The sequence below is a fragment of the Poecilia reticulata genome, linkage group LG16 (assembly GCF_000633615.1).
Source record: "Poecilia reticulata strain Guanapo linkage group LG16, Guppy_female_1.0+MT, whole genome shotgun sequence".
Classification (NCBI taxonomy): domain Eukaryota; kingdom Metazoa; phylum Chordata; class Actinopteri; order Cyprinodontiformes; family Poeciliidae; genus Poecilia; species Poecilia reticulata.
The window spans coordinates 13,788,351-13,815,346 of record NC_024346.1 but is presented as its reverse complement, the minus strand read 5'-3'; the positions used below and the strand labels follow the sequence as shown (position 1 = coordinate 13,815,346).

General features: G+C 33.7%; 3 protein-coding genes and 2 long non-coding RNA genes across 5 annotated transcripts in view; all 5 read left to right on the top strand.

Annotated features, from left to right (window-relative positions):
• The window catches only part of LOC103478122 (carcinoembryonic antigen-related cell adhesion molecule 5-like), a 25,582-nt gene extending 14,642 nt beyond the window's left edge, over positions 1-10,940 (top strand). The window contains exons 2-10 of the mRNA XM_017309329.1: positions 6,135-6,461; positions 6,827-7,105; positions 7,216-7,482; positions 7,976-8,254; positions 8,616-8,882; positions 9,805-9,913; positions 10,152-10,189; positions 10,771-10,811; positions 10,899-10,940. Coding sequence (XP_017164818.1) covers positions 6,135-6,461; positions 6,827-7,105; positions 7,216-7,482; positions 7,976-8,254; positions 8,616-8,882; positions 9,805-9,913; positions 10,152-10,189; positions 10,771-10,811; positions 10,899-10,916 — 1,625 coding nt within the window. The 3' untranslated portion in view covers positions 10,917-10,940. The remainder of the gene's footprint in view (positions 1-6,134; positions 6,462-6,826; positions 7,106-7,215; positions 7,483-7,975; positions 8,255-8,615; positions 8,883-9,804; positions 9,914-10,151; positions 10,190-10,770; positions 10,812-10,898) is intronic.
• Positions 10,941-11,552: 612 nt separating this feature from the next.
• On the top strand, positions 11,553-15,797 carry LOC103477937 (carcinoembryonic antigen-related cell adhesion molecule 6-like). Its single transcript, XM_008431303.2, has 8 exons — positions 11,553-11,619; positions 12,116-12,448; positions 12,995-13,273; positions 13,389-13,655; positions 14,382-14,481; positions 14,864-14,901; positions 15,112-15,187; positions 15,401-15,797. The coding sequence occupies exons 1-7, from the start codon at positions 11,574-11,576 to the stop codon at positions 15,183-15,185; spliced, it is 1,137 nt and encodes a 378-aa protein (XP_008429525.1). The 5' UTR covers positions 11,553-11,573; the 3' UTR covers positions 15,186-15,187; positions 15,401-15,797.
• A 1,355-nt stretch (positions 15,798-17,152) lies between these two features.
• On the top strand, positions 17,153-21,132 carry LOC103478123 (carcinoembryonic antigen-related cell adhesion molecule 5). The gene is made up of 6 exons (XM_017309328.1): positions 17,153-17,251; positions 18,022-18,075; positions 18,609-18,872; positions 19,168-19,431; positions 20,450-20,728; positions 20,855-21,132. Exons 1-6 carry the CDS (start codon positions 17,206-17,208, stop codon positions 21,130-21,132), a joined length of 1,185 nt encoding a protein of 394 aa, XP_017164817.1. The 5' UTR covers positions 17,153-17,205.
• A 244-nt stretch (positions 21,133-21,376) lies between these two features.
• Positions 21,377-21,652, top strand: LOC108166982 (uncharacterized). The gene is made up of 2 exons (XR_001777386.1): positions 21,377-21,471; positions 21,581-21,652. It is a non-coding gene; the product is annotated as an uncharacterized LOC108166982 (long non-coding RNA).
• A 596-nt stretch (positions 21,653-22,248) lies between these two features.
• Positions 22,249-25,197, top strand: LOC103477936 (uncharacterized). The gene is made up of 5 exons (XR_535720.2): positions 22,249-22,287; positions 22,883-22,942; positions 23,856-23,915; positions 24,569-24,643; positions 24,750-25,197. It is a non-coding gene; the product is annotated as an uncharacterized LOC103477936 (long non-coding RNA).
• The last annotated feature ends 1,799 nt before the right edge of the window (positions 25,198-26,996 follow it).

Below are 26,996 nucleotides of genomic sequence, written 5' to 3'. Positions count from 1 at the left end.
AATCTGACCTGCTCTGCTGACTCATCACCTTTTTGATCATGATCATGGTCTATTGTAATTATATACCCAAATTATTACAGTTATTGGTGGCTACATTAATAATCATGTAGCCACCATGATTATGATTGTAGCTACATCATAATCTACGACTACAACACTGCAACCCACACTGCAGAAAGATGGAGCTAAAATTCACTCATTCATCTTCCTTACTAGGGACTRCACAATATGTTAYAGATTTAATGACGATATAACTGGGCAATACACATATCACTAAGATCTGTTCACTTAAGTSCAATGCATTGAAGCTCTATAGATTTAGTGAGACTTTTTAATGCAGCACAAAAAGTTGTGTAAGGTAAAGAAGTKRTATGGTGTTGAAGTCATTAAGCTWCTACAACCAAGTTGTTTTGATGCTGAACCAGAGGCCAGAGGCAAACTTCTTATAGAGATCAAAATATGAAATAATTTCTAAAATAATTTTTAACCTTTACTTGTCTCTGTTCATGGWAGGTATGACAATGTTTTCAAAAGGCTTTTGAAACTGACTTTTTTCTCACGGTGTTAAACGAATYCTGAACCAGACACAATTTCAAAAGTGCTGGACGAAGGAGAAAAATGACTAGGTGTTCTGTATCTGGTTTTCAGRTTAAAGTAAAAACCAAATAATGTAAAAGAACTCATGTTTTTAATGCTATGCCACTTTTGATGCACTAACTAWTGCAAATTTTACCGTAACCAATACTGAGTACAGCAATAATATTTCTTTTCTGGTCAATAGTTCTATATTAATTGTTGAAACCTAACATCATGAGAAATTCTAATTTTAGTTTTTAAATAAAATGTAAGCCCTATTTATATTAACATGAATAAAACCTACAACTTTTTAATTTAAATGATAGGCAACAGAAATTAAAAATGTAAACAAAGTATAAACAAATCTTATAAAGTCCTTCAGGAGACACTTCATTGATATGTTGGTATTTTGTTTTCTCATACTGGTAAGAYTGCCAACATCTACACTATGAATAGCCCACTAGCTATTATGAATGTTATGTATGTTGCTTTGTTAACGTGTAACAAATACAGTGTAACTGCTATGTCTATTCATAATTTCATTGTRATAAAAAATATCAAAAATATGTTTTAAAAAAAACTGCTTTCTTGTGTTTTCTACCTTATTTTATTTTAGATGCTAGTAAACCTGCAGGTCTCGCTGGTGGAGCCATTGCTGGAATAGTAATAGCATGTTTATTAGTTGTTGCTGCAGGAGCTGCTGGAGGATATTTCATCTACAAAAGAAGGTGAGTTTCTTTATGTAGCCAACAATACATTTTATATGTTGAGCTTTTTAAACTACATTAGACCACAGTTCATGCTAAACTGTGATTAACACACAAGTGTTTTCTCAGTTATCCATATTTATCACACGTTTCCTTGATCATGYCCTCTTATATGTCATATGGAAGGTATGTCAAAGCAAGCTATCCTACCTGCTTTATAAAATTTATTGTTTTACCTTCCAGAAATAAATGATGATAAGTATGTTTATTAACACATTTTAACAATATCTTTTCTTGGAATATGGGCTTTATAGAGAAAATGTGAAACCTGGACCACATTCAGGCACAACGGGTCAGTATGTTTACACTCCATTCAATACATGAATCTCAATTACTTAACTTTCCTAGTAACTGATTCAGTTGTAAATTTAAATATTTTAGGGAACTTGTATMATTTAGAGTTCAAGGAAATAGCTTCAACTGGCTTATCATCAATACCCGTATTAAGAAAATATTTTAAAACTCATGTTCAAAATATTTTTCTKMCCAGATCAACAACATGATTATGAAAACATGCCAAAAATAAAGAAAAAGAAAAATAAGGAAGAAAGTCATGTTTATGAGAATTCTGCAGCTACACAAAGAAGTAAAGAACCAGAACATGTGTATGAGGAAATGGCACAAATAAAGAAGAAATAAAATTAACAGCCTTTGGTTCTTTAAAGGTGAGTTCTGAAGTAGGAATCTGTTAAAAAAGGAAACAGTTAAAGTAATTGGACATATTTAAATTACTTTATATTTTAAAARTACTCAACAGTTAAGTATTTTTTATAAAGTCTTGTGGGAGTATGAAGTCAATCATTGCACTAATATATTTTCTTGTAACATCATCTGAAAAAAACACAATACAACAGGAAGAAACTGATATTGTTCTGCTGTATTTTTGCCTTTTGGGTTTACWCCCATTTATCTCCTTGCTAAAAGTTTTTAAAGTCTTACAATAATGAATCAAATATGTAAAGTTTTATACATTCTTCAAACATTATTAAAATGTTTCTTTACTTCTGTCCTTAAAATTGATCTAGAATATTAAAATAATTTTAAAAAAGCTTTATCAATGAAAAGTCCTTGACAAGATTTGGTTTCAGTTTTGTTATTTATTTATTGTTGACTGTAGTGATGCTAAGCATTGACTTTTCAACCTCTTGATCCTCTGCTATGATTGTAATGTTTTGTTATTAGTTATTAAGGTCAGGTTTAGTTGGTTGAAAAGGAGTRCAATATCGTGTCTCATCACAATTTGTGAGATGCTGTTTCGCTAAAAAGAGGAAGTGGTAAAGACAAAAGTAAACGAGAACAACATATTCAGGGAAGTGACTCAGTGGTAAAGCAGAAGCACCAAATATGGAGGCTACAGTTCTCAATGCAGATGACCTCATTTCAGTTCCAGGTTAAAAGCAATTTGATGCATGTCTTCCCCTTCTCTCTCTCTGCCTTTCTTCCTATCAAGCTGCTGCTGAATAGAAACCATTATTGCCATAAAAAACTCTTCCCTCTCCTCAACTTTTAGTTTAGCTGATTGGTTTGAGTACAAACGTCTGCTGTCTGCAACTAGTTACAGCTCTGTTCTCTAAAACAGCTGTCAGACACCTTCCCCTAGTGGTCAGCAGGAACTGCATGGCTTTTATTTCATATCTTTAAAACAAAGTTATGATTTATCATCTTGTTATTTTACACAGTTAAACAGGTCAGACCTCATATGTCATCACTAATTTTAATTCAAAGCCTCAAGATCAAGAAACTTTATTACAATTTAATTGAAAAGCATACAATATACACTGCAAAAACACAAAATCTTAACARCTTTTTGTGGCTAGTTTCTAGTGCAAATATCTTAAAATAAGACAAAACTAACTCACAAGTAACTGCTTAGCGAGCAAAAAGAGCTGTTGCTTGCTGAGCAAAAGCTCAGCAAAGTACTTGTTCCACTAGCAGAWTATTTCACTTATAACATAGTAAAATGTCTTGTAATTACTGAAATAATCTGCCAATAGAACTAGTATTTTTCATCCATATTTAGGAATTATTGATTTAAAACATGCTCCTATTTCTTACTGAAAGGTTACTTGTGAGTTAGTGTAGTCTTATTTCAAGCGTACTAAGATATTTACTCTGGAAACCAGACCAAAATTACTAGTTTTTGTGTTTTTGTAGTGTAGAGCATTATTGGTGTGTACCACTCTTTTGATACTTTTCCAGATAAACTAAACTGATTTCTTGTAGTCCTTTATGAAATGGACCCAACCACTAAGGTTCCTGTAACAAAGCAGATCTATAAAACATAACCTTYCCATTAAGACCTTCATACCTCTGTGGAAAATAGGATAATCTCTAAAACATCATAGATGCTGAAGACTGATAACAGAGATGACAAAATGACACAAAATGACAAATCATTTAAACGATTGTCTTAATAAACTGTATCTGAAAACCTTTTAAAATGAGTCCCTTTACAAAGCAGCTCAGTTAATCAAAACATGTTTGACTTGGTTCACTTCAGTTTGACAAAACTCGCATTCACAACAATGTTGTCTTGATACACTTTATTAAAATAAATTGTTTCAGTCAAATCACACATATTTTATCTAACTCCATAATCTTATGTACCTGTGAATAGGTGACAAAAAWTCACTGAATTATCTGAATTAGATCATTCAAATAATCATTTAATTCTTTTATTTTTTGAACGTTCAGTTTCTAACATTCAGAACCAGGAGGTGGCGCCATATGGCATGATTTGAGCGAGCTTGTGAGATTCATATGGACACGCCTGAATTTATTTCTTATGCCCARTGACACTCAATATGGAGGCACAAAAAACTAAGTTGACTTGGTCTYTGCCATACTAACTCTCTCAATATATCACAGAGAAAAATAATATGAAGACGGGGAAAAACAGATGTTAAATTAGTAATTTCAAAGACCAAAAAATAACTTTGATTCTTTTAGCAATTTAATATAACAGGTTTCATTTGACTTTGAGCGTTTATGCCTATTTATTTTTCTACTAGGCTAAATACTCCCTTTTTAATTAAAGTCTTTACAAGAGCTTTGTTGTTGAAATYCCACTAATACATATGTTCCTTTAAATAAATATTTCTCTTAGTCAAGAAATCTWAAAAATGAACCTGCATCTTCTAGTTGAACATTTAAACTCTGATAAACACTTGTAATTTTTATATAAGCTAGGAAAGACATGTTTTTTTATGAACAGTTTAAGTTTTAGTAATGTAATTTCTTTTGTATGAAYGTATTTATGACTGGATTTCATTTGCTGTCAGGCCTTTCATCTGATGAATAMCCAACAAGGTGTTGTCTGTCAGAGTTCAGCTCATGATGAGAGCAGCTGTTTATGTCTTGTACCTTTTTCTGACCTAGATTACAATGTAGGACAGTCTTCATGCTGCACTTTGGACCTTACTGTCATCACTTCAGTTTGGAGTAAACATGGTTTTATTCACCCAGTGTTTATAATTAAATAGTACTTGTATAAACAGATTTCTGACTTTAAAGTTTTGCAAAAATGATAATTCTAGTTTTACAACTGCATATTGCATATAAATTTGGCAAATTTGACCTACATTAGTAGCACATATACCATTATCAAAGTGTGTAAAGAAAGTAAAAATGTGCTAATTTCTACTTATTAATTTACCCGAAATKTTTATATTTACTTCAATGTGGCATCAACGTTGAAAGTAATCAAGAAAAGTCCTGAACCTGTGCATGTCAATRAAACATTGTAACTATGTTTTTTTTWAWYSSYKRMYTKRMMAWTTTKKYYYYTTWAMYTYYWWTTWWTTTTTTWATAAAAACTGTTYTTCCTRAATAAAAACAACAAAARACTGTTTTGTTATGTTTGTCTCTTTCAAACACTTCGAACATTTACAGAACCTATCAAGATAACTKKTATGATGTCTACAGATATTCATGAACAAAGATATGAAAGCAGATATCAAATATGGAGCAGCTTAAAGAAACGTTTAATCAGCTCTGTATTATGACTTCAGTTTTGGTGAACTCATATTTACCAAAGCAGTTTAACACAATGTGAAGAGTTTCTTAACATGTTTGATGACAATTAAATACTGATAACACTTGTTAATGAGTACCACATTGTTCAATGTTACTTCCTTCACCTCTGTTTACCTCCCATAAYTAGACAGCATACAAGCCAGGAAAGCAGAATCTGTTTGTCCGTCTTTGTGTCTGATGAAAAAACATGGAAACAGTATTTATATACTKTGCAATCCTCGGAGCCATTTCAGGTGGGATTTTATTTATTCTATGAAGAATTTTTTATTATTTTCAAAAATTGTATAGCTCATTAAATATGTTGACATCTAKTGCACTTTTTTAATTAGTTATAAATTAGAACTGATGACAGTTTTGGTGACATGGATTAAAKTAATCCAACAATGCAGCAAAAGTTAAAGTTTTCTCTTTTTATTTATTTATTTTAAATAAAGAATTTCACCATTAGTACAAAAGAGTGTTTTTGAAATGTTTTAGATAACCTACCTTCATGACCTGGATTTATGTCTGAAAAATATAACAATTTAAATAAACTTTGTGTGACTCATATTTTCTGTCACCATCTCAGAACAATTAAATGGATTAGAAGAGTTTAAATGAGACGCCTTCTTGGAAGAAAAATGTTAATATCTACAGCTTTTGAAGCACTTCTACTGCATGAAAAAGAAAATGTGGAAATAAGTGGATTATTCCATGAACCTTAAGCAAACATGCTTTAACTGAATCTCTTTACTAATTAAAAACTGTTTCTGGCAGGTTCGTCTGCAGGAGCTGGTTTGTTACCAGATGGTCCTCTGAATGCATCAGTTGGAGGAACAGTGACATTCAGAACAAACCTTAATCCAACAACAATACCATTTCAGCTTGTGACTTGGACTTTTAGTACTGACAATGATATCATAGTCTCATTTCTTACTGTAAACATTACTGATCCAGAGTATGAAGGCAGAATAACTCTGTTTTTATCTACTGGATCTCTGGAGCTCAGGAACTTGAAACTCAGTGACAGTGGAGATTACAGAGTTCATGTTATACCTGCTGAGGATGCCGAGAAGTCTGGAGTCACCAGACTGCAGATATATGGTAAACCTGTAGTATTTTATGTTTTAAAAAATTAAATGAAATAAATGATCAGGTCCATCATTTTTTTCCATATGTTATTATATGAAACCCTGAGATGATACAAGATGAGATTTTGGCTGGACTTTGATAAATCCTTTCACACTTTTTGCTTCTAATATCTATGCATTGAAATTGTCTTCTGTGTTTTTGCTTTACACGCATAACTTTCTAGAAATGTAAATATTTTTCTCTGTTATTCAGTGGTACACAATTATACAGTCACACATAGTAATGGCATCTTTAAGTTTTTATCTCTGACTTTGAAACACTGTTTGGTTCAAATTTCCAGCGTTTCCAAATGTTTTTGTTTTCTTTTGCAACCACAGAGCCAGTCTCCAATGTCAAAGTTACCCCAGAAAGTGCAGACTTAGTTGAGCTGCACAGTTCTGTCCGTCTTTCCTGCTCTTCCTCTGGATCTTCTCTCTTCTTCCTCTGGATGAACAGCAGCTCTGAGGTCACAGTCAGTGACAGAGTCCAGATCTCTGATGACAGATCCACTCTGACTATCGTTGATGTGACCCGCTATGATCAGGGACTGTATAGCTGTCATGTGTCCAATCCTGTCAGCAATGCCAGAAGTGATCCAGTTCTCCTCTTCATCAGTTGTAAGTTATGGCACGTTTCAAGATCACTTCCTCCTAAAATTGGAAGAGAAAGCTCTTAGTTCATCACTACCATTAACAGTTTACCCATTTTGCCCTGTTTTACCACTCAGATGGCCCAGAAAACATACAGTTGAATGTCTCTCCATCAAAAGATCACTATGAAGAAGGAGCAGACATTCGTCTGACCTGTTCGGTTGAGTCTCGACCTTCTGCTGATTATCAGTGGTTTCTGGATGGAATGGTGCTGCCTGGAACTGGACCAGAGCTCAGACTGGTTAACATTCACTCAAGTCAAAGTGGAAACTACAGCTGTCAGACCTTCAACAGCAAAACGTTACGATACCAAACATCTCAACCGTCAACTGTTTCTGTACTTGGTAGGTGTGAAAGAGTATATGCACACACACACGTTCACATACACAACATATACATATAGTAAAACATCTTGAATTGTTTGCTGCATAATTATATCACTGAGGAAATAAAATACTGACAAACAAAAATTCATAAGTCATTTATTCATTCAATGTTAAGCATTTCAAGAAAACTGATGGGCCCGATGAAAGCAAATAACAAATGACAGGATTTCAATGATTCAGGCCTAAACAGTACAGATTAAAAGGAACGTTGAAAGCAATTTCAGTATGCATGACTGACTATGCATTGTGAAAACTAAATTATAATATACCAGCATTTTTAATGATGACACTCAGAAAACTGTATTACATGGGACAAACAAAAAAAGTTGTTTAATCATTTTTGCTTAGAAAAAAGGTGGGAAAAAATATTTTTATCAAGTTTATGTTTCAAATTCAATAGAGAAACAAAGCAACATGAGCTTGATTTAACTGTTTTGTTTTCCACCAACAGCATTGGTCTCCAATCTGAAAGTAACAGCACAAAGTTCAGACTTGGTTGAGTTCAACAGCTCAGCCCGTCTGTCCTGCTCCTCCSCTGGATCTTTTCTATCCTTCCTCTGGATGAACAGCAGCTCTGAGGTTTCAGCCAGTGACAGAGTTCAGATCACTGATGGAGGATCCAAGCTGACTATAGTCAATGTGACCAGATATGACCAGGGACCGTACAGCTGCCATGCATCAAATCCAGTCAGTGATGGCAGCAGTGATCTAGTAAACATCTTAATAAACTGTAGGTTATTAAACAATATATGTTCAAAACTTTGCACTTAAATAGAAACTCATCTTATTGTTTCAAAATGTTCATATCTGCCCATGTTTCATGATAATCACTTAAGCTGTGTGGATTCACTATTGATATAAAATACAAATAAGACACAAAATCGTTTATATCTTTTAGCATTAGCCTTATTACTGATGTGATGTAGCATATATCTTACTTCAAGAAAAAGGTTCACCAATCAAAAAAGAACAAAAAAGTCAAAATAGATTGTTAGTTAAATTGAAAGTATTTTTCTGAGCATTGTAATTATAGTAGGTATTTAGTTCCTGAATCAACTAACACTGTTATTGTTGTTTTTACATCTATTCAGATGGTCCAGAAAACGTACAGTTGGATACTTATCCATCAAAAGAGCATTACGAGGAAGGATCAGATGTATCCCTCACCTGTTCAGCTGAATCCAAACCTACAGCTGAATTTCTGTGGCTTCTGAACGGAGACCTGGTTGCAGATTCTGGATCAGAATTCAAACTCATCTATGTTACAAGAAATCAGACGGGAAACTACAGCTGTCAGGCCTTTAATGAGAAAACACTGAGATACCGAACATCTCAAATATCAACTGTATCTATAATAGGTAAGTGTGAAAAGGGTTTAGAAGTTAGATTAAATGAAGGCAATAAACCTAAGTTTGGAAGACCCTAATTTGAGTTCAACTTCTCTTTCCTTAATTTGTAGAGCAATTTTAAACTTTTGAACTTTGCAACTTAAACTACAGAATTATTTTTAAAATCAGATTTGCTGGAAATTTCTCTGAAGATGTTATCAATGGGCCCTACTTGGAAAAACCCACACTGTTTATACTTAGTTCATGCTTTATAATATTAGGTTGTTTGGTGTTTTATCATTATAAGTTTCACATTTTCTACGTTATTGCGCTCATCATACATTTACAGACGTCCCTTGAACGCGACACAGGTGTGCAAAGCAGAGCATCGCAGACACTTTTCTCCCTTTATTTCTCTCGGTGTAGCTGAGAAAGCATGTTTTTACCTGTATTTTATCGATGATTGTAAATGCCAGAAGGTGAGTTTTAATACACTGTGTTGTGTTGCAGTCGAGGGCACTGGTTTAATTGTTTATATATGGTGAACGTTTCTTTCCCTTAGCTCCGTTTAATTCRTCATGCTGATTCACGTTAATTAAGTTGTGGGGATAATTCAGTGTTTGCGGGCAGTTGATCGAATACAGTTTCTTGATGTGTAACTTTGATGCTATGATTCAATTATGGTGCTTAATGATTGTTGAACCTAATTATTTGGTACGTGTCTTTATTGACAGTCAGACAATGTAATCATAAATCTTTTATTGGAATATCTGGGTTTCATGTTCTGTGTTAGTTCAATATGAAGTTTTAGTTGTAAAATATTTGTACAATCAATGCTTTCAATTTGATTGACTGCAGGTTTGACCCAAAATAAGTATTGTTTTAAGCTCTATGTAAGATATTTTATTTTTTAAGTTAATGTTTTTTTTNGGGGTCTTCTGTTTTACTGTAGACGTTGGAGAACCTGGAGGACCATCAGGTGGCGCTATTGCTGGAATAATAATGACATGTTTGATAGTTACTTGTGGAGCTGCTGGAGGCTACTTTATTTACAAAAGAAAGTGAGTCTTTAAGTTTTTAAATTTCAACAAAACAGTAGACATAAGAACATATCTTTAGCTATGACTATAAGATTTTTGAAACTGAAATAAAAATGTCCTTTTGATTTTGTTTTTCTTAACATATTATTTCAGGAGGTTATCTTCCTATTATTTTCACGAAAAAATATATACTATGCATACCTGTTTTATTTAACTTTTTGACTATGTTCACGTTTTCTTATCTTCTTTCCATATTTAGAAAAAATGTCAACAACGAACCCCACTCCAGCAAAACAGGTTAGTTTATAAAATTGATCTTAGCTGTCCTACATTTCATTGATAGACAAACACTATTCTGATAAAATGTAATGTATTTGATTTCATGTTTTTAAAACAGAGAATTTTCTTTCTTTTTCTGAAATAGATTTAGCTGCCATCACAGATCTCTGTCCCATCTCGATGGCCTTTGCCACATGTTTTCCCTCTTTCACAACCCACTTTCCTCTCTGCCTGCTAGAACCAGCAAACCTTTAAAAATGATGGCATTGTTTCCAATATCAACTTAATGTTGTATCAGTGTAGATATCAGGAAAAAGCTGATTTAAAAGTGCTAAGTGCCTTTGCTTGTAATCTTATGCAGTGTTGATCATCCATCCTACTTAATGATTATGGCTGGAGTACATAAACTAATGTTGGGAAAAATATTTCAACCAATAAAATGTACAGTTCTTCAAGTTTTAATAGCTTCAGCCTCAAGTTAACCTGAATTCACATTAAAGCAAAATATGCTGAGAGAATTATGAAAATATGTTTTTCTTTATAAATTGTATGGGAATAAGCCAAAGCAAAAGGTTTATGTTTTGTTTGTTTCTTTTCAGGAATATATGCCATGACTCGAATATCAGCATTTTCCTTCAAGGTAACTAGCCATTAGTGATTGTTTCATACAGTTAATAATGCCTTTTTTTGACAGTCATGTCTGACCTTTGTTTTTTCTTCCACACAGCAAATCTTCAAAACATAAAACTTCATGACCAGAGGAAGGGATATATTGAGTCTTTTGTCTATATAGTTTATCATCTTAATTTTTATATGCATTAAATTTGTTTATTCTATCAGTTTATCAAATTATTTAAAAGTTTTCTTAATTACTATGATACACAAAGAAGTAAAACATAATGACATTTCAGATTGTTGGAGTAGTCAGTGAAACTACACAACATTTTACAAGAACAGGTGTGATACCGTAAAAGTAAGAACATAGGGACAACTGGATTTTGCTGACGGTAACATGGTATGTGTAAACATGATTTTGTTACTTATCTTTGAGGATCCAGTGGCCAGGGAGATGGCACCTAAACAATTATTCTCCTCTACATAAACCCAGTGGGTTCTCTCTCCCTCTTTATTGATCTTTGATTTGTAATAGATATGCATTTAGACACAAACCTATGGGAATAAACGTCATTTGGAGTGAAATATTTTCTGTCTCACCTCATCATTCCAGCAATACGTACTCTTCTGTTTCCTTAAACATTGGTTAATTATTTGCAAGTTATTACCCTCTAAGACATTCAGCAGCTTTACTTCCTCCACAGCTATTCTGAAAAAGGTCTAACTTGCTGGCATACAAAGAAGAAAACACTCTTTACTTTTTAGGCTTATTACTTCACAAAATAAGATGAAAACAGCCAGTATATATTTTATCATTCTCGGAACCATTTCAGGTGAGCTTTTACTGCTTAATATACAAGATAAAATATTTACAAACGTTGTTGTGTAAAGATCTGCAAACATGGCATTTAAGCTGTCATCATTGCCAGTTCTGTCTATATGTATGTATTTATATTTATTTATAGATTATATTATTTCTACTGCTACAAAGTTAGAAACCTACAAAATATGTATTTATGGTCAGAATATTTTGTTACACTGATACCTTATACTGGGGGAAAAACTAACCCTTTCTAAATGTTAAATCTTTAAACTGTGTTAAAGAATCTAACACAAGGAAGTGATATAGATTTTTTTTTTTTTTTTTGCATTTTTGCAACCTAGAGGTTTTAAGGGTGACAAAAATAATTATTACACTTTCAAATTATTTTTAAAAATGACAAATGGTTAACTGTATTTTCATCAACCATCGGGTGAAATTTTCCTGCTTTTGATTTGTTTTACAAACTTAAAAATAATTTATTTTCAAACCAAAACTGTGTCCTGCAGGTTTATCTGAAGGAGTAGGTGTGCTGCCAGACGGTCCTTTGAATGCATTTGTTGGTGGGAGTGTGATGCTCAGAACAAACCTGAATCCAAGTGAAGAACCATTTCTGTCTGTGAGCTGGAGTTTTGTTGAGTCGCATGTCAACCCAATAATAACCTCACTGTCCGACAGGAACGTAACTGCTCCAGAGTATGAAGGCAGGATCACTCTCTTCAGACCCACTGGATCTCTGGAGCTCAGAAATCTCAAATTAAGTGACAGTGGACAGTACACAGTTAACATTTTAACAGCTACCGGTGTGCAAGTGTCAGGACACACCAGAGTGGACATGTATGGTGAGCAGATGTTTAAACTAATAACAAATGTATTTTCTGGATTCTCTAAAGGTGTTTAAGGTTGCTATTTTTTACTTTTAGTGTCTGTAATATTTGTTTAATTTTAGAGCATATAATAGCTGTTATTTCAATATAAACAAAGTCAATACTAGTGGAAATGTGTAAAAATATGAGAGCTTTTAAGGAGATATTTTCATTATTAGGTTCCAAAGTAGACCGCAAACTATTGGTAATTAATTTACTTACTGAGATAAAACATTGATGTCAACTAATTAGTACATAATGAAATTGGTAGCCTACCTGAGATTGAAGATTGGTTTGATGACCAAACGTTACTTGAAAACATAAAAAGTAGGGATAGTTCATTTTATGCAATATAAAACTGTATAAACATTTTTAAGCCTTTCCCAGAACTCTTTCACTTTACCATATTTCCTCAGGAAATACGGTAACAATGTTCAGTTAGAAGCAAAACTACATATTTGTATAAATATAGTTTTCTTTTTTCAGTAACAGTATGTAAAACTACTGTGTTTTTATCCACAGCACGTGTTTCAAACGTTGTGGTGAAAGTGTCCTCCACAGACCTGGTTGAGTTCAGCAGCTCCGTCCAGCTCTTCTGCTCTGCATCTGGATTCTCTCCGTCTTTCCTCTGGATGAACGGCAGCTCTGAGCTTACAAATGGGGACAGAGTTCAGATCACTGACGGAGGATCCACTCTGACAGTATTCAATGTGACCAGATACGATCAAGGGATCCTGACTTGTCATGTTTTCAATTATTTCAGTCGTGATAGCAGTGATCCAGTTTACCTCTCCATCTACTGTAAGTCTCTGATTAACATGATCTTGATGTTTTCTCCAAACCTTAGCGACGGCTTTACAGTGGTGTTGTTGAAGACGATAATTTCAGAAGGTCTTGTTTTCTTTTGCGTATGCAGATGGACCAGACAGTATTTCAGTGACTGTATCTCCACATCAAGAAAAATATGAAGAAGGCTCAGATATCAACATGTTCTGCTTTGCTGAATCCAACCCTCCTGCCAATTTTCAGTGGTTTCTGAATGAAACCCTGCTATTTGTTTTGGGACCAAACCTCAGAATGACAAACATCCAGCTCAATGAGAACGGGAACTACAGCTGTCGGGCTCTTAACATCGAAACACTGCTGCACAAAATCTCTGATCCTTTTGTCATCTCTGTTGTGAGTAAGTGTGACAGACAGGTTTGTTGCATTAACTGTTAGGTGTTAAACATTTACAACCCATTTAAAGGTTGTGGATAAATATATTCATAGAAAATCAATACTTAGATGGTTATTACATCTCACTGTAAACCAAATGGCATCAAGTTTATATTTCATTATCTTAAATATAATATTTTTGAAAAGTTTTGGTATAACAACATTTGATAGTAGTAACAGAGAAATCAATAAACATTTTAAATGAGTCTCTACAGTCTGAAACTGTTAATGATTAAATTTTGTTATGTGACATGGTCTTCAAAAGCTGCATGTTAGTTACATTTGGTTAAAAATGAGATGTTTGTGTTTATCTAACCATGATAATTAGAAAGCTACCAACAAGATAATTTTAATTAATGGCTCATTAAGTATTATTTTATATTCTAATGTTCTCGGGGGGCAGATGGTAACTTAAAACACTATTCACAGAATCTTAGGTACTTTAGTTTTCTTCCCCGAAGCTTAAGAATCTAATCATCCTTGTTGATTCTGCAGACCCTTCATGACATAATTCTGTAAACATATGCATTTGTTTAGGATTTTATTCTATAACAATATTACTAATATATTTTCCAGCTTTTCATTTTGCTTCTTTAACTAACATAGTGTCCAGTATCAATGTTGGAGAGATTGTAAATGTCTTTTTTGTTGTTGTGTTGCTCATTTATGTTTTCTGTTTYACATTTTAAAGAAACTGAAGGTCTCCCTGGAGGCGCCATTGCTGGGATAGTAATCGCATGTTTGGTAGTTGCAGCTGGAGCTGCTGGAGGCTACTTTATGTATAAAAGAAAGTAAGTGTCTTCACATTTATACAAACCACTCAAAGTGTTTCTCATTTCTCAAACATGTACACATTTATACATTGATGCACAGATCGATACTCAGCTTGGGGTTAACATTAACATGTGGCAGGATGAAACATTAACATGTAGCAGGATGAGCCTGGAATCAAACCTACAACTTTCAGATCTACTGTTGCCAAATGAGCCACAAAAATGTTTTCTTTAAGGCATCAATATTAAATATGTATGAATGCATTTTAATACCTTGTTCTCTTATGCCCAAGACATGAAAACACAAATTCTACTTGGAGAAACTTGCTCTAATAAAATAAAACTACTATTATGTATTTTCGGTTGCTTACATTTTAATATCTTTTTCTCCAATATGCAGAAAAAGTGTGAGTGCAAAACCTGATGCAGGTAAATGTGGTAAGTTTCTAACTATTTCTTCATCCTGTGCATAAAATGAAATTAAGAATTTAATAATCACAAAGATTTTCATTTATTTTAACTGGTGGGAAGGCTTGATGTCTCCCGCATCAAGTGGGAGACATCAAGCTTGTGTAGACACAAATATATCATTTGTGTCTACACACAAATGATATAAATGATAAAGTGTCTATGCTTCTTTTTTTGTAGAAGAGCATATCTATGAGGATATCTCAGTCATATATAATAGAACAATCAGTATAAAAAAGTCAATCTCCCAGTAAAGGTAAGATTTAATCTTTTATTCTTTCATGTGAAAATTGTAACATGTTGGAGTCAAACAGTTTTTCCCTAAAGAATGATTACACTATTGTTTGTCATGATAATTCATTATTAAATAGTTTTAGCTTTTACAAATGCTTACACAGTTAATTATTTGTTTAATTGCAGCATAGAATCATTACTATAATCTGTTTCTGTGATTCTTTTTTTTCCCCAGAAAGTCAGAAATCTGAGAAAATTAAGAGACCATCAACCTTAAGAACCCTAAAGGAGGAAAGAAGATGTTAAAATTGTTAAACATAATCTGATACAAGTGTTCAGGTGTATATGTGTGTGTTTCTAAAGTTTACACTCATAGTTTCCACCTTTACATTGTCTTCATAAGGATTTAATTCAGGATGTGAAATAATGTATTAGTTTAGGATTTATGGTGATGAAACATGTGCTCTCCTTTCTGTTTAGTTTCTTAGTTTATTCTTCTAGTCTTTGCATTTCTCTTTTCTCTCTCACTCTTTCTGGCTAACATTAGTCATTCCACATAACTGGCTAAAAGCTAAGGGGGACCAGACCTTTCAGTCGGCAGCCCCCAGGCTGTGGAACAGTTTGCTCTTGCATCTCCATTTTGCTGATTCTGTGAAGTTTTTGAAAATGCAAATAAAATCTTTATTTTCCCAGACTTTTATGTCAGGATTTTATTGTTTCTTGTGTTTGTTTTATGCTTTGAGTTTTGTGATTTCATGTCTGTTAAAAGTGCTTTACAAATAATCTTAACTATTCATTTAAAGTATTATAAAATAAAAAAAAGTAAATTGTTGCTAATTGTTATACATTCTGAGTATCTCATTGGAATATGATGCATATTTTGTTTTTGTATGCTTAGTTAAAATGTTGCTCACATTAAGTCAGATCATAAAACCATTCTGCACATTAATTTTCTTTTCTAGAGAACTGACGTCCTTGAAATTTACTTTTGGCTTCCCAGCATCTGGGTAAATGCTGCCCTCTCCCCTCTCTAAAAGACATTTATTCTTCTCACTGCCTCTCAGAGCAAAGCGTATCATTAAAGATAAAACTGATCCCATCTATCCTGCCTTCATGCAGCAGCTACAGGTCCATTAGAACCTGAACAAACAGAACCAGGACAATTACCATCCCTCTTTTCTCACCCTCACCTTAATCTCCATAGGGAAATGTGAAATCTTACAACATAACAAGGAATCTTCATATGTAAAATACTTCCATGTGCAACAAACTCTATATCTATTAATTTTTATAAAACTATTTACCTCTTACTTTCTCAGTATTTTTTATTCTGTTATATTTAATTATACTAGGAGCAAACAGCACTTTAAATATAACTTTATTTGGTTATTCTTACAACTAAGCTTGTTGTGTATAATCACAATAAAAGTTTTTATTCTATTCTGTTGTCATACTGCTTAGAAATAAAATCATGATACTGGGCTAAGTTCATTCTGAGAACAGAAAAAAGTTTGTTTTACTTCTAGCAGTAATTCTTATCTTCTTTACAGTAAATGTTGGTCAGTCTTCCTACTATTGTTAGAATTTGTCGTTTATGACTTTACTACCAGCTTTTTATTACTTGAAAGTATTTTACCGTTTGACAAACCTGTGATTGATGAGTCGAAAGTCCCAGAAAGCTACAGGAAGGGTGCCGGAGTTGCACTCTGAAGTCATTTATATGGTAATAAACACGTTTTCTTTTTGTCATACATGCATCTTGAATATAATCAACAATAATGGACACATGTTTCCAAGAAAAAATTTAACTACATTGTTCTAATACATAATTTCAGTAATATTTATGTAGTTTGATTTGTATAACTTGCTTACTGTCAGGCCATGGTGAAATAAACACAAAATAGTGTTAATGTTTAACAAATGAATCGGAGAGAGATCAGCAATTTAACTTCCTTGTTCATTCTTGTCAATTCTTGACTGAGGACAAGAGTCTGAGGAGTGAAACAGATTCTTACTCCTGTTTTATACTAAAAGAAAGAAATGAAAACAATCATCACATTATTTGTTCTCCTTGGAGCCGTTTCAGGTGAGTTTTTACCTCTTGATCCGCAACATGAAGATATTTTCACTGTTTGTTAATGTAACAATAACTGTATTGGTCTTAAAATAAGCAGAGATCAACATTTTTTTATTACAGAGACAAGTTGTTTATTTTTTCATGTACAGTAAATAAAAACACAATCAGGTTTCTCCTTTTCATTCCTTATTTGTGGAAAACAAACAAAGAATGGAAAACTTCATGGTGAAAAGTCAAACAGTATGCTAAATTCGATGATGTTGTGAAGCCAGTTTTGATTCCTGTAGGGTTAAAGTTTCCTTTTTGCATTGGTTTGTTTAAGTCTAAAAATGAATGATACAGTTAAATCTGTGATATTTTCTATATTTGAGCTCTATTTTGAACAATTTTAGAATATTTGTGAAGACCGGATCAACTTACATCATTAGAAAAAAAGATTGTTTTTTCATATTTATTAGTCAAATGTTATTTATTATCCAGTTATAATCAGCACTACATGTATATATTCATTGTTTTTTTATGTAATCTGAATTATTTATTGCTTGAAGACAGTATGAAAGAGAAACAACTTCAACAGAAGCATATTTTTATTTGGATCAGCACATGATACTAAAATCAAAAAATAAAACCACTTATAACACTGTTAATTTCCTTATATTAATTAATTTTCCTTTTTACAAATTTTCACTGGTTCCATTTATACTATAAAATGTAACGTGAAGAAAAGTTTTCAGTGCTTAATAAAAATGTTTTAATTAACCAAAAACCGTCTGCTGCAGGTTTGTCTGAAGAAGATTACGAGTTCACAGATTTTCTCAGTGCATCAATTGAAGGTATTGTGACTTTAACGACAAATCTGATTCCAACACAGTTTGTAATTATGAAGTTTTGGTGAAGAGAAGACGCTTATAAAATCTTTATGAAATCTTAAGATTCTGAAATCCAATAGCAAATCTTAACATTTCATTATTAAAACCTGAAATCATAAATTGGTGGTCATGAAAATATTTCCTGAATGTCGTGTTTATTTCTAAATAATTTATGATTCCACCTGAACATTTCCTCTTCCCTTTTCTCTCCTCTCTGTCTTCCTTCAGTTTTTATCTTGGCAAAGACAGATTTGGGTCAGAGTTTAAAAGTCATATGGTTATGCTATTAATTTAAGTAAACAAAGTAAGCACATGATACTAAAGACATGTGCTTACTAGTATTGAAACTGCAAAGCTAGTTTCAAAAGTATTGCAAAGGGTAAACTGTCATTTTAAATATATGGTTAGAAATCCAAATTGCTTGTTGCTGTTTACTGTGTCCTTGGCGAAATTTTGGCAACCAATGAATATTTTTATTTTATTTTTTTCCTTCACAGAGCCAGTGCAGGTGCTGGGAGTAACACCCCCAAGAGTGGAGTTAAATGAGTTTAGTGGTTCCTTCAATTTGCTCTGCTCCTACATTGGTAATGCTTCCAAAATTGAGTGGTTGAAAGGCAGCGCTAACAGCGCTGTGATTGTTGGCATAGGACCCAATTTGGTTTTCAACAATGTGACCCGAAACAACCATGGATCCTACAGGTGTAATGTGTCCAACTCTGTGAGTTTTGACATCAGTGAACCAGCAGAAGTCTTCATTAACTGTGAGTTTAAATCCTCATGTTAATCTAAGTTAGATTAATTATTGCATTTTTTTAAAAAAGTGTACATTTCTTTATTCTGGATATTTTTTAAAGTCTTGATTTTCACTTAGTTGGGGATTTAATCCAAAACCACATAAAAGGAGTCACATAAAAGGATGCTAGAGACAAGATGATTTTAAAGCCAAGAGTTTTCTGTTGCAAACCCTAAAAGAACCATCAGCCAGAATAATGAAAAAGTTTATTTTTATCTTTTTACACAAACTGATGTTCCTTTTATTTGGGGTTTTCTGTCCAGACGGGCCAGAGGGCATGGCACTGACCGTCTCTCCATCAGGACCGCACCACGAAGGATCGAACGTCCTTCTGACCTGTTCAGTTCAGTCCAGACCTTCTCCTGAGTTTCAGTGGTTTCTGAATGGAGATCTTCTGTCTAACACTAAACCAGACCTCAGACTGAGCAACATTCAGACAAATGAAGATGGAAACTACAGCTGTCAAGCCTTCAACAGGAAAACGGAGAAAAATCAAATGTCTGAACCTGTAGTTGTCTCCATAAATGGTAMGTTTTTAAAGGACTTGAATAATTAGTATTTCAAAAACATCCATCAAATTCAAGGTGAGCATACATAAAGGGCATTTTTAAAGGTGAAGAGAAAATTTTGTTTTTCAATCTAAAAAAAGCTACAATGTGAATATGCAGAAATCTCAGTAAGCCCAAACATGTTGTCTTCTGTGCTCCACTTTCAAAATGTATTTTCAACAAATACTGATGTGTTGATCATTTCTAGAGTTTCTGTGCTGCCTTCATGTAATTTCCTTATTTCAAGTTTCTGAAATATAACCAAAGGTAGTGTTAAAAAAACGCATTTAGTAAATACCGTAAAACAGGAAGTGCATATCATGACTGCATTCAAAGCATTAGACCAAACTTCAACATTTAATTTTAAGGGAACAGTTTTTTCTCTATCAATTCTCTATTCTCTATCGACTAAAAGTTAAAAATTATACCAAAATAAAAGTAGTTATTAATTTGCTAAAACAATCTAAATGATTAGAGGAAGTAATAGATAAATTAGCAGCACTCCACCTTTAAAAAACTAACCTTCAGACTTTATATTTTCAAGGTTGATCAAGATAAAACTTTACCATCTTTAATCTGTAATCCAAATTATTCTCTTTCCTTTATTCTGCCACTGCAACATGATATTTGTTTCTTATTTGTTGTTTCATGTTTTCATCTTATAAAACGCTTTGAATTGCCCTGTTGCTGAAACATGCTCTATAGATAAATATTTCTAGTTGGTGTCATTCCTCTCCAAACTTCAAAACAAGAAAAAKATTTAAGTTTCTCTTCTGAAACTCATTTTTGGATGAAAATTAGTTTTTTCCATAATTAATTCAAACAGTATTATGTATATTTCACATACATCCGTAGAAACAAGATATTTCATAAATGCTTAAAAGAAAAAGAAAGAAAAAAATCACTGAATGACTATAAATACAGTCAATCGTTTTTTTGCTTTAGGTCAGTTGTATAATAGCGATGTTAAACATTATTTTCCTGTTTTGACCCACAGCACGCGTCTCCAGTGTTAAGGTGGCATCAGATCCCACAGACCTGGTCGAGTTTAAAAGCTCTGTCCGTCTGTCCTGCTCTGCATCTGGGTTTTCTCCTCATTACTTCTGGATGAGCAACGGGTCTGAGGTGACGGCCAGCGACAGAGTTCAGATCACTGGTGGAGGATCCACCCTGACGATCGCCAGCGTGTCCCGGCCTGATCTAAACCTACTCAGGTGTCACGCGTTCAACTTCTTCAGTGAGGAATTCAGTGATCCAGTTAACATCTCAATCTTTTGTAMGTTTTTATCACGGCAATTTACAACTATGCATGTATGTTTAAAGCTTCACCAAGGCTGTATTTTGCTTTGTACAGMTTCATTTGTAAAGCTTTATTTTTCATCACTTATTTCAAACATCACAGATGGACCAGATCTGGTCAAACTGACCGTCGTTCCATCTCAGGACAACTATAAGGAAGGCTCGGACATCACGTTGAGCTGCTCTGCTGTTTCCAATCCTCCTGCAGAGTTTCAGTGGTTTATTAATGAATACCTGCTGTCTTATTCTGGACCACAACTCAGATTGATCGATGTTGAAGTAAATCAGACAGGAAACTACAGCTGCCGGGCCTTCAATAGCAAAACTCTGCTTTATCAAACATCTCAGTTKTCTTTCATCTCTGTAGAGGGTGAGTATTAAAGAAAAGGTCTGCTACAGTCATKAAGTTGATTATATTCATCTAATAAATCAAGTATTTAGTTTACCGACTTCCAACTCAATGTTTTATAATTGTTGTATTAAAATTTAAAGTTCTGACTTAAAAGGAGTTAGATCCTTAAACATTTTACAAAAACTTGTTCATAAAAATGTCGCTGTCGATGATTTTACATGGTGGTCTCTTTTTGTCCCTTTTATATTGGATCATGTAGAGTTTGGAGGAGGTCTGTCAGCCGGAGCCATTGCTGGAATTGTGATTGCATGTTTAGTAGTTTTGGTTGCAGTTGTTGCTGGTGTAATCTATTTTCTTTACAGAAGAAAGTGAGTGTTTTGATGTGACACACTGCTTTTTTTCTAATCATACAAACAGACAAATAGCAATCATCCAACTTAAATTATCCCTCACTTTTATTTTCTTTCCAACATTTAGAAAAACAGTCAGACCCAAACCTCAAAAAGGTAAGTATGGATATACTTTGTCTATAATATCACACAACTTTTTWAAAAAATGGGATAAAAAGTAAATYACATCACTTACTGTAAACAGAGTGCWRMAACTTGATTTAAATTGAAATTAAATATCATTTGTTCGGATAGCTCTAAAACCTAGAAACCACAACCATACTTTCCAGACTGTTGAGCAAAGATGAAGCAGCACCTTCACTTTGAAAAGGAAAAAAATTACATATATAGGTATCATTTATATMATCGCACTGGAACTGCCTGTCAGCTGTGAGGTGAATGTATTCTGTATTTGTGTGTGTCAGGTTTTTTATTATAATTATAACYATTTGTCTTTCATATCCCCTGTTCTCTTTATTGTTAAAACAAATCTGGGTAAAAACATCATCTTTTATCTGTGTGTCAGTGGGGGTGGGCGTACATCCTTAACAAAAAAGTCATTTGTTAGTTTATCTTAGTTTATTTAGCAGTTGGTGCTGTTTCCATAAGCTAAATGTGGCTGTGCAGTGAAGCTAGCTAAAAATGAGCAAAGAGACTTTCAAACAGTTASATTTTAATGAAARGTTTGGCAAAAGTAGCAAAATGTAGTAACTTCACCGTTTGCTCCTCTGGATGTCACAGAAAAAAAACCTGAGCCTAGGAATCAGCAGCAGCAGCAGCAATCACATCAAATGGGTAGGCTTTGTTTTTCTTTTTTATTATTCAGTATAAACTGTAAGAAATAGGCAATGTAAGCATATATTTAAGYGTGTGTGCCTGTTGGGTCTTGTGTGTGTCAGATGTATTGTTTTTGTGTAACATGCACATCATCGCACTGTCACAGGAACTGCCTGTCAGCTGTGTGGTGCTTGTATCCTGTATTTGTGTGTGTTGGGTCCATTGTSCTGGTSTATGATGCACTTTAAAGATGTGGTTGTTTTCTTGTTGSTCAGATGTGATGRTGTTTTTTTTCTGAATGCCATCCTGGAGGCATCCCTGGCCTCAAACACCCTTCATCAGTCTTTCACGCTCACAAACAYRTCTTTGCTCCTGAACTATTGATGTCCTCTTCATCACACAGCAGTCTAGACCTTCAAGAGACAAGGAGTCTGTCAATAAGCTCCTTGTTTACTTCTGTTTATTTAGCAGCTGGTGCTTTTTCCATAAGCTAAATGTGAGAGTGAAACTAGCTAAACATAATTAAACACACTTTCAAACAGTTTTCTCGTTGAAACATTTGTCAAATCGAGTAGAATTGAAGCAAATGTCACTTCACCTTCTCCTTCTCTAGACGTCACAGACAGAAGACCTGAGCCTAGGAACCGGCAAGGGGAACGCTCACATCAAATGGGTAGGCTTTGTTTTTCTTTATGTACAACTAGGTACATAGTCTAGTTGTACATAACCTACAACTAGGTTATGTAKMSCTACATAACCTAGTTGTAATAAATAGGTTATGTAGACATGTAAATGTGTTTGCCTSCATCTCATTGTGTTCATTGGGTCTTGTGTGGGTCAGATGCATTGCWTGTGTGCATCATGTGTGGACRCCACACATGATGCACACAAGCATCATGCGTGCATCATGTTCGTTCATTGGCCTGATAGAAATTATACCAGAGGAATCCAAGTGAAGGGAAGAAAGCCCAGACTGTGTGCATGGAACATGGGGTCTGTATTTGTGTGGGTCAGGTGTATTGTGCAGATTTTGTGCGCCATGTGTATAATGCACTTTAGAGATGCTGTTGTTTTCATGTTGGTCAGATGTGATGGTATTTTTTGTGCAATGTTTTCCAATGATGTCCTGTAGGTGGCATCGCCTACAGACTTCCTGACTTTTGTTTTTGTTTTGAGTAAAATTTTCATCTCGTTCTTGAGCTACTTCCTGTCCTCTTCATCACGCAGCAGTCCAGCCTTTCAAAGCTGAAGGAGCTCTCTCTCGTCCTAACCAACTAATTTCAAAAATGTAATTGGTTATACTTTTCTTTATTTAGTGGCTGGTGCATTTTCTATAAGATAAATGTGACTGTGCGAAGACGCTAGCTAAAAGTGAGTAAACATAATTTTAAACAATTAGATCTCGTCTAAATTTTTGCCAGAAACAAGTAGAAATGAAGCAGCTGGTTTKGGGAATGCAGGCGGAAATTAGCACTTAGAGCTTTAACCTGATACAGTGAATCTCTCCTCTTGTGGTTGATGTGTGCTGTCCCTGTTTTAAATAAAATAAATCATACCCCTACTCACTTTACTTTCTCATCCTCTAGCTGTCACAGACAGAAGACCTCAGCCTGGGAACCGGCGGTTTGAGAGTTCACGTCAAACAGGTAGGTTTTGTTTGCCTTTTTCATTATATACTGTAAGTTGTAAGAAATAGGCTGTAGATATATGTCTGTGTGTGTGTGTGTGTTTGTGTCTGCATAATATTGTGTTCATTGGGGACTTGTGTGGACCAGATGGGTTGTTTTTGTGTGCCATGCACATCATGCTCACATATCTGTGTAGGTCAGGAACTGACCATCACATGTGTGGTGCATGTTGGCCTTTATGTGTTTGGGTCAGGTCCACTGTGTTGGTTCTATGTGCCTCATAGAATTACATTAAAAAGTGTTAAATTTTGAGATGTTCAGGACACATTCTCTGAAATGTTCATAAACAGAAATGAGTACTGAAAAAACTCAAACTACTGAAATATAAAATTCAAAGCATTTTAGTTAAACATGATGCGTTTAAACTTTGCGACTAAAAACATGTCTGGGAGCTCAATCATCTTCCAATATTGATCACAGATTGAAGAAAATATTGTTTCATATCAATGTAATAAACAGGTTTTTGTTTTCACKGTTATTTTTCCTTTAAACATTTAAGCATCTAATTTGTTAATAGTTTATTCACCACTTTGAAAAAGTTTTTTTCCTACAGTGAAATGTTTTAAAAAGATTAAAACCTGAATAATTAAAATGGTTTTTATTTTCCTCAGAACATGAACATGTGTACGAGACAATGTCACAGATTTACGAAGATGCGATATAAAATCAGCTTTCTGCTTTAAAAGGTCAGTTAATTTTTGTTAAGCAATCAATTTGTAATAATAACATGGATCATAAAGTTAACCATTGTATTACAATTTTTTTTCCTTTATACTTTTCTTTGTTCTTTAGGTTATAATAAAAAGAAGAATAATGAAACTACACAACCAGTTGGAAGAAGGGGAAAGACTCTGATTGTCTTACATTTTAATTAAGTTATTTTTAYATTGTATGTTTACTGTTTGTTTTTTCTTTTACTTTTTTTCTGYTGTTATTTAATAGATTAACAAAGACAAATAAAATTTACACTCCATAAAAAATCTGCCAATAATGTCTATAAATGGATAAGCTATTGTGTTTGAAATCTGCAACAATAAAAACATTTCATAAGCCTTTAATAAATCTTAAGTCTGACAACAATACCCTGGCTCATGGTGGTGATGGGGCGACCATCAGTTTTTATGACCTCTCTATTCAGTTCCATATATATTAATAGTATTAATACTCCCTCATTRGAGTACAGATTGCTTATATTCACAGAGCTTTTTATTTTAAAACATATGGGCTTTGGCTCAGCCTCCAAAAGCATCGAATCATCTCCCTCTAGTGGTTAAAATCCGCATGACACTCAATTAGACACTTCCACGCTCGACAGAAGTTTGAAAAGATGCCAGGTGTGTGTGGGAGTGGAGAATAGATGTTAATTAGTTTTTCTCATAATTAAGATAATGTTTTCATGGACTTTATGGAACATCTGTTTCTTGATGAATGTTCAAGCTCTGGATCACGCAGTTTTAGATATCGAACCAGAAATAATCACAGAGAGAAAATTATACAGTTTATTACAACACCTTACCCATTAACCATCTCTGGTGGAGTTATATATGTTCTTATGTAGATAATGCTGTAACACAGCAGTTGGAGTAATACACTTCCTACTCACTTTTAATTTTATATTTAAAAAATGTACTAAAGTCAATCAAGCAGCAAATAATTGATTACATTACTTTGTTGAAGCACCTTTGGTTTCAACTGGTGGTTGTGTTTATTTGTTTAAGTAGCTATTTATCTTTTGCTTTTCCTGTTCCTCTAATAAAGTGGATAGTCTGTTATCTGCAGTGTAAGTTTGAATATTGTTGTTTTATTGATTTTATAGACAAAAGTCAAGTGAACACTTCTGAGATATTGAACTATTTATTAAGCAAAAAAGAGAACCGAGTCATTTGTTCCTGAAAGAATGAAACTTTAATAACGGTTTGGTRAATGTACGTCATTGGTAAAACATTTCAGTGCATTTTACTGTTTCAAGGTTAATTTTCCTTTAGATTTCTGAAAGTAACAGCAACAGAACTAAAAATATAAGTTTGAAAAGTAAAGATTTACAAAGAAACCTCATTTATAATAATCATTCTCATTACAGCAACATTTTAATTTGATCTGATCAGACTGTAAATCAGAAAAAAGTTGGTCTCCACATTCCCAGCTAGAGTTTTTCCAAATGTGATGCAATAAAACGTAAACCCAGCTTGGTTATTATGCTTCCAGCAGCATGAGTAGCTTTGATGTGTGGCTGCGCCATGTGGCTGCTTCTGAAATAAACAGATGCAACATGAACTGCACAGTTAAACACATGCAGGAGGTTAATGCAGAGAGATGATGTGAATTGTTGAAAAGATAAATCTATATATATGTGAGAAGAGTTAGAAGATATTATTTATTTTCCAGTTGGCGAAAATGTTCAGCAACTTCTAAAGTGGCAAAGACAAAAATACATTTTTAAATTTAATTCACAGATTGCAAATCGAATCCAAATATTTTATTTTTATTTGTTTTAAAACTCATTCTCTTTGCTACTGGATCTAAATTTACAGTTAAATCTGTGATTGGGTTGTAAAATCTGTTAGCAGGAAGGCAAAAGGCATTTGAAGGGAAACTTGGTTCAACTTTACCTCCATTTTTTAACACACTTTTGTCTGAGGATGAGCAAAAATATATTTCTGATAAACTCTTGACCTCAAGACTCTAAGGTAAAACTTCTCACTAATACACAATTTCTAATAAATAATTTGAAGTGTCTCCATCAGTCTGTCCTGCTCTTGTTCTGCTTCGTCTTTCTTTTGGATCAAAAGAAAGATTTCAGATCACTGATAGTCTCATTATGTTTACTGTGACCCAATATGACCAGAGCGACCCGGTTATCTAAAGTGCTGGTTCGAATATGATGTCAGTAATATCCAGTGGTGGGAAGTAACGAAGTACAAGKACTTCGTTACTGTACTTAAGTACAATTTTCGTGTATCTGTACTTTACTTAAGTAGATTTAATAATGGATACTTTCTACTTTTACTCCACTACATTTTACAGTAAGTATCTGTACTT

What these genes read in the sequence shown, in the direction of transcription:
- LOC103477937 (XM_008431303.2), top strand. Translation starts at nt 11,574, where the DNA reads ATGAAAACAGCCAGTATATATTTTATCATTCTCGGAACCATTTCAG. An exon ending in CATTCTCGGAACCATTTCAG is followed by an intron (nt 11,620 to 12,115) that starts GTGAGCTTTTAC and finishes TGTGTCCTGCAG; the next exon opens with GTTTATCTGAAGGAGTAGGT. An exon ending in CACCAGAGTGGACATGTATG is followed by an intron (nt 12,449 to 12,994) that starts GTGAGCAGATGT and finishes TTTTATCCACAG; the next exon opens with CACGTGTTTCAAACGTTGTG.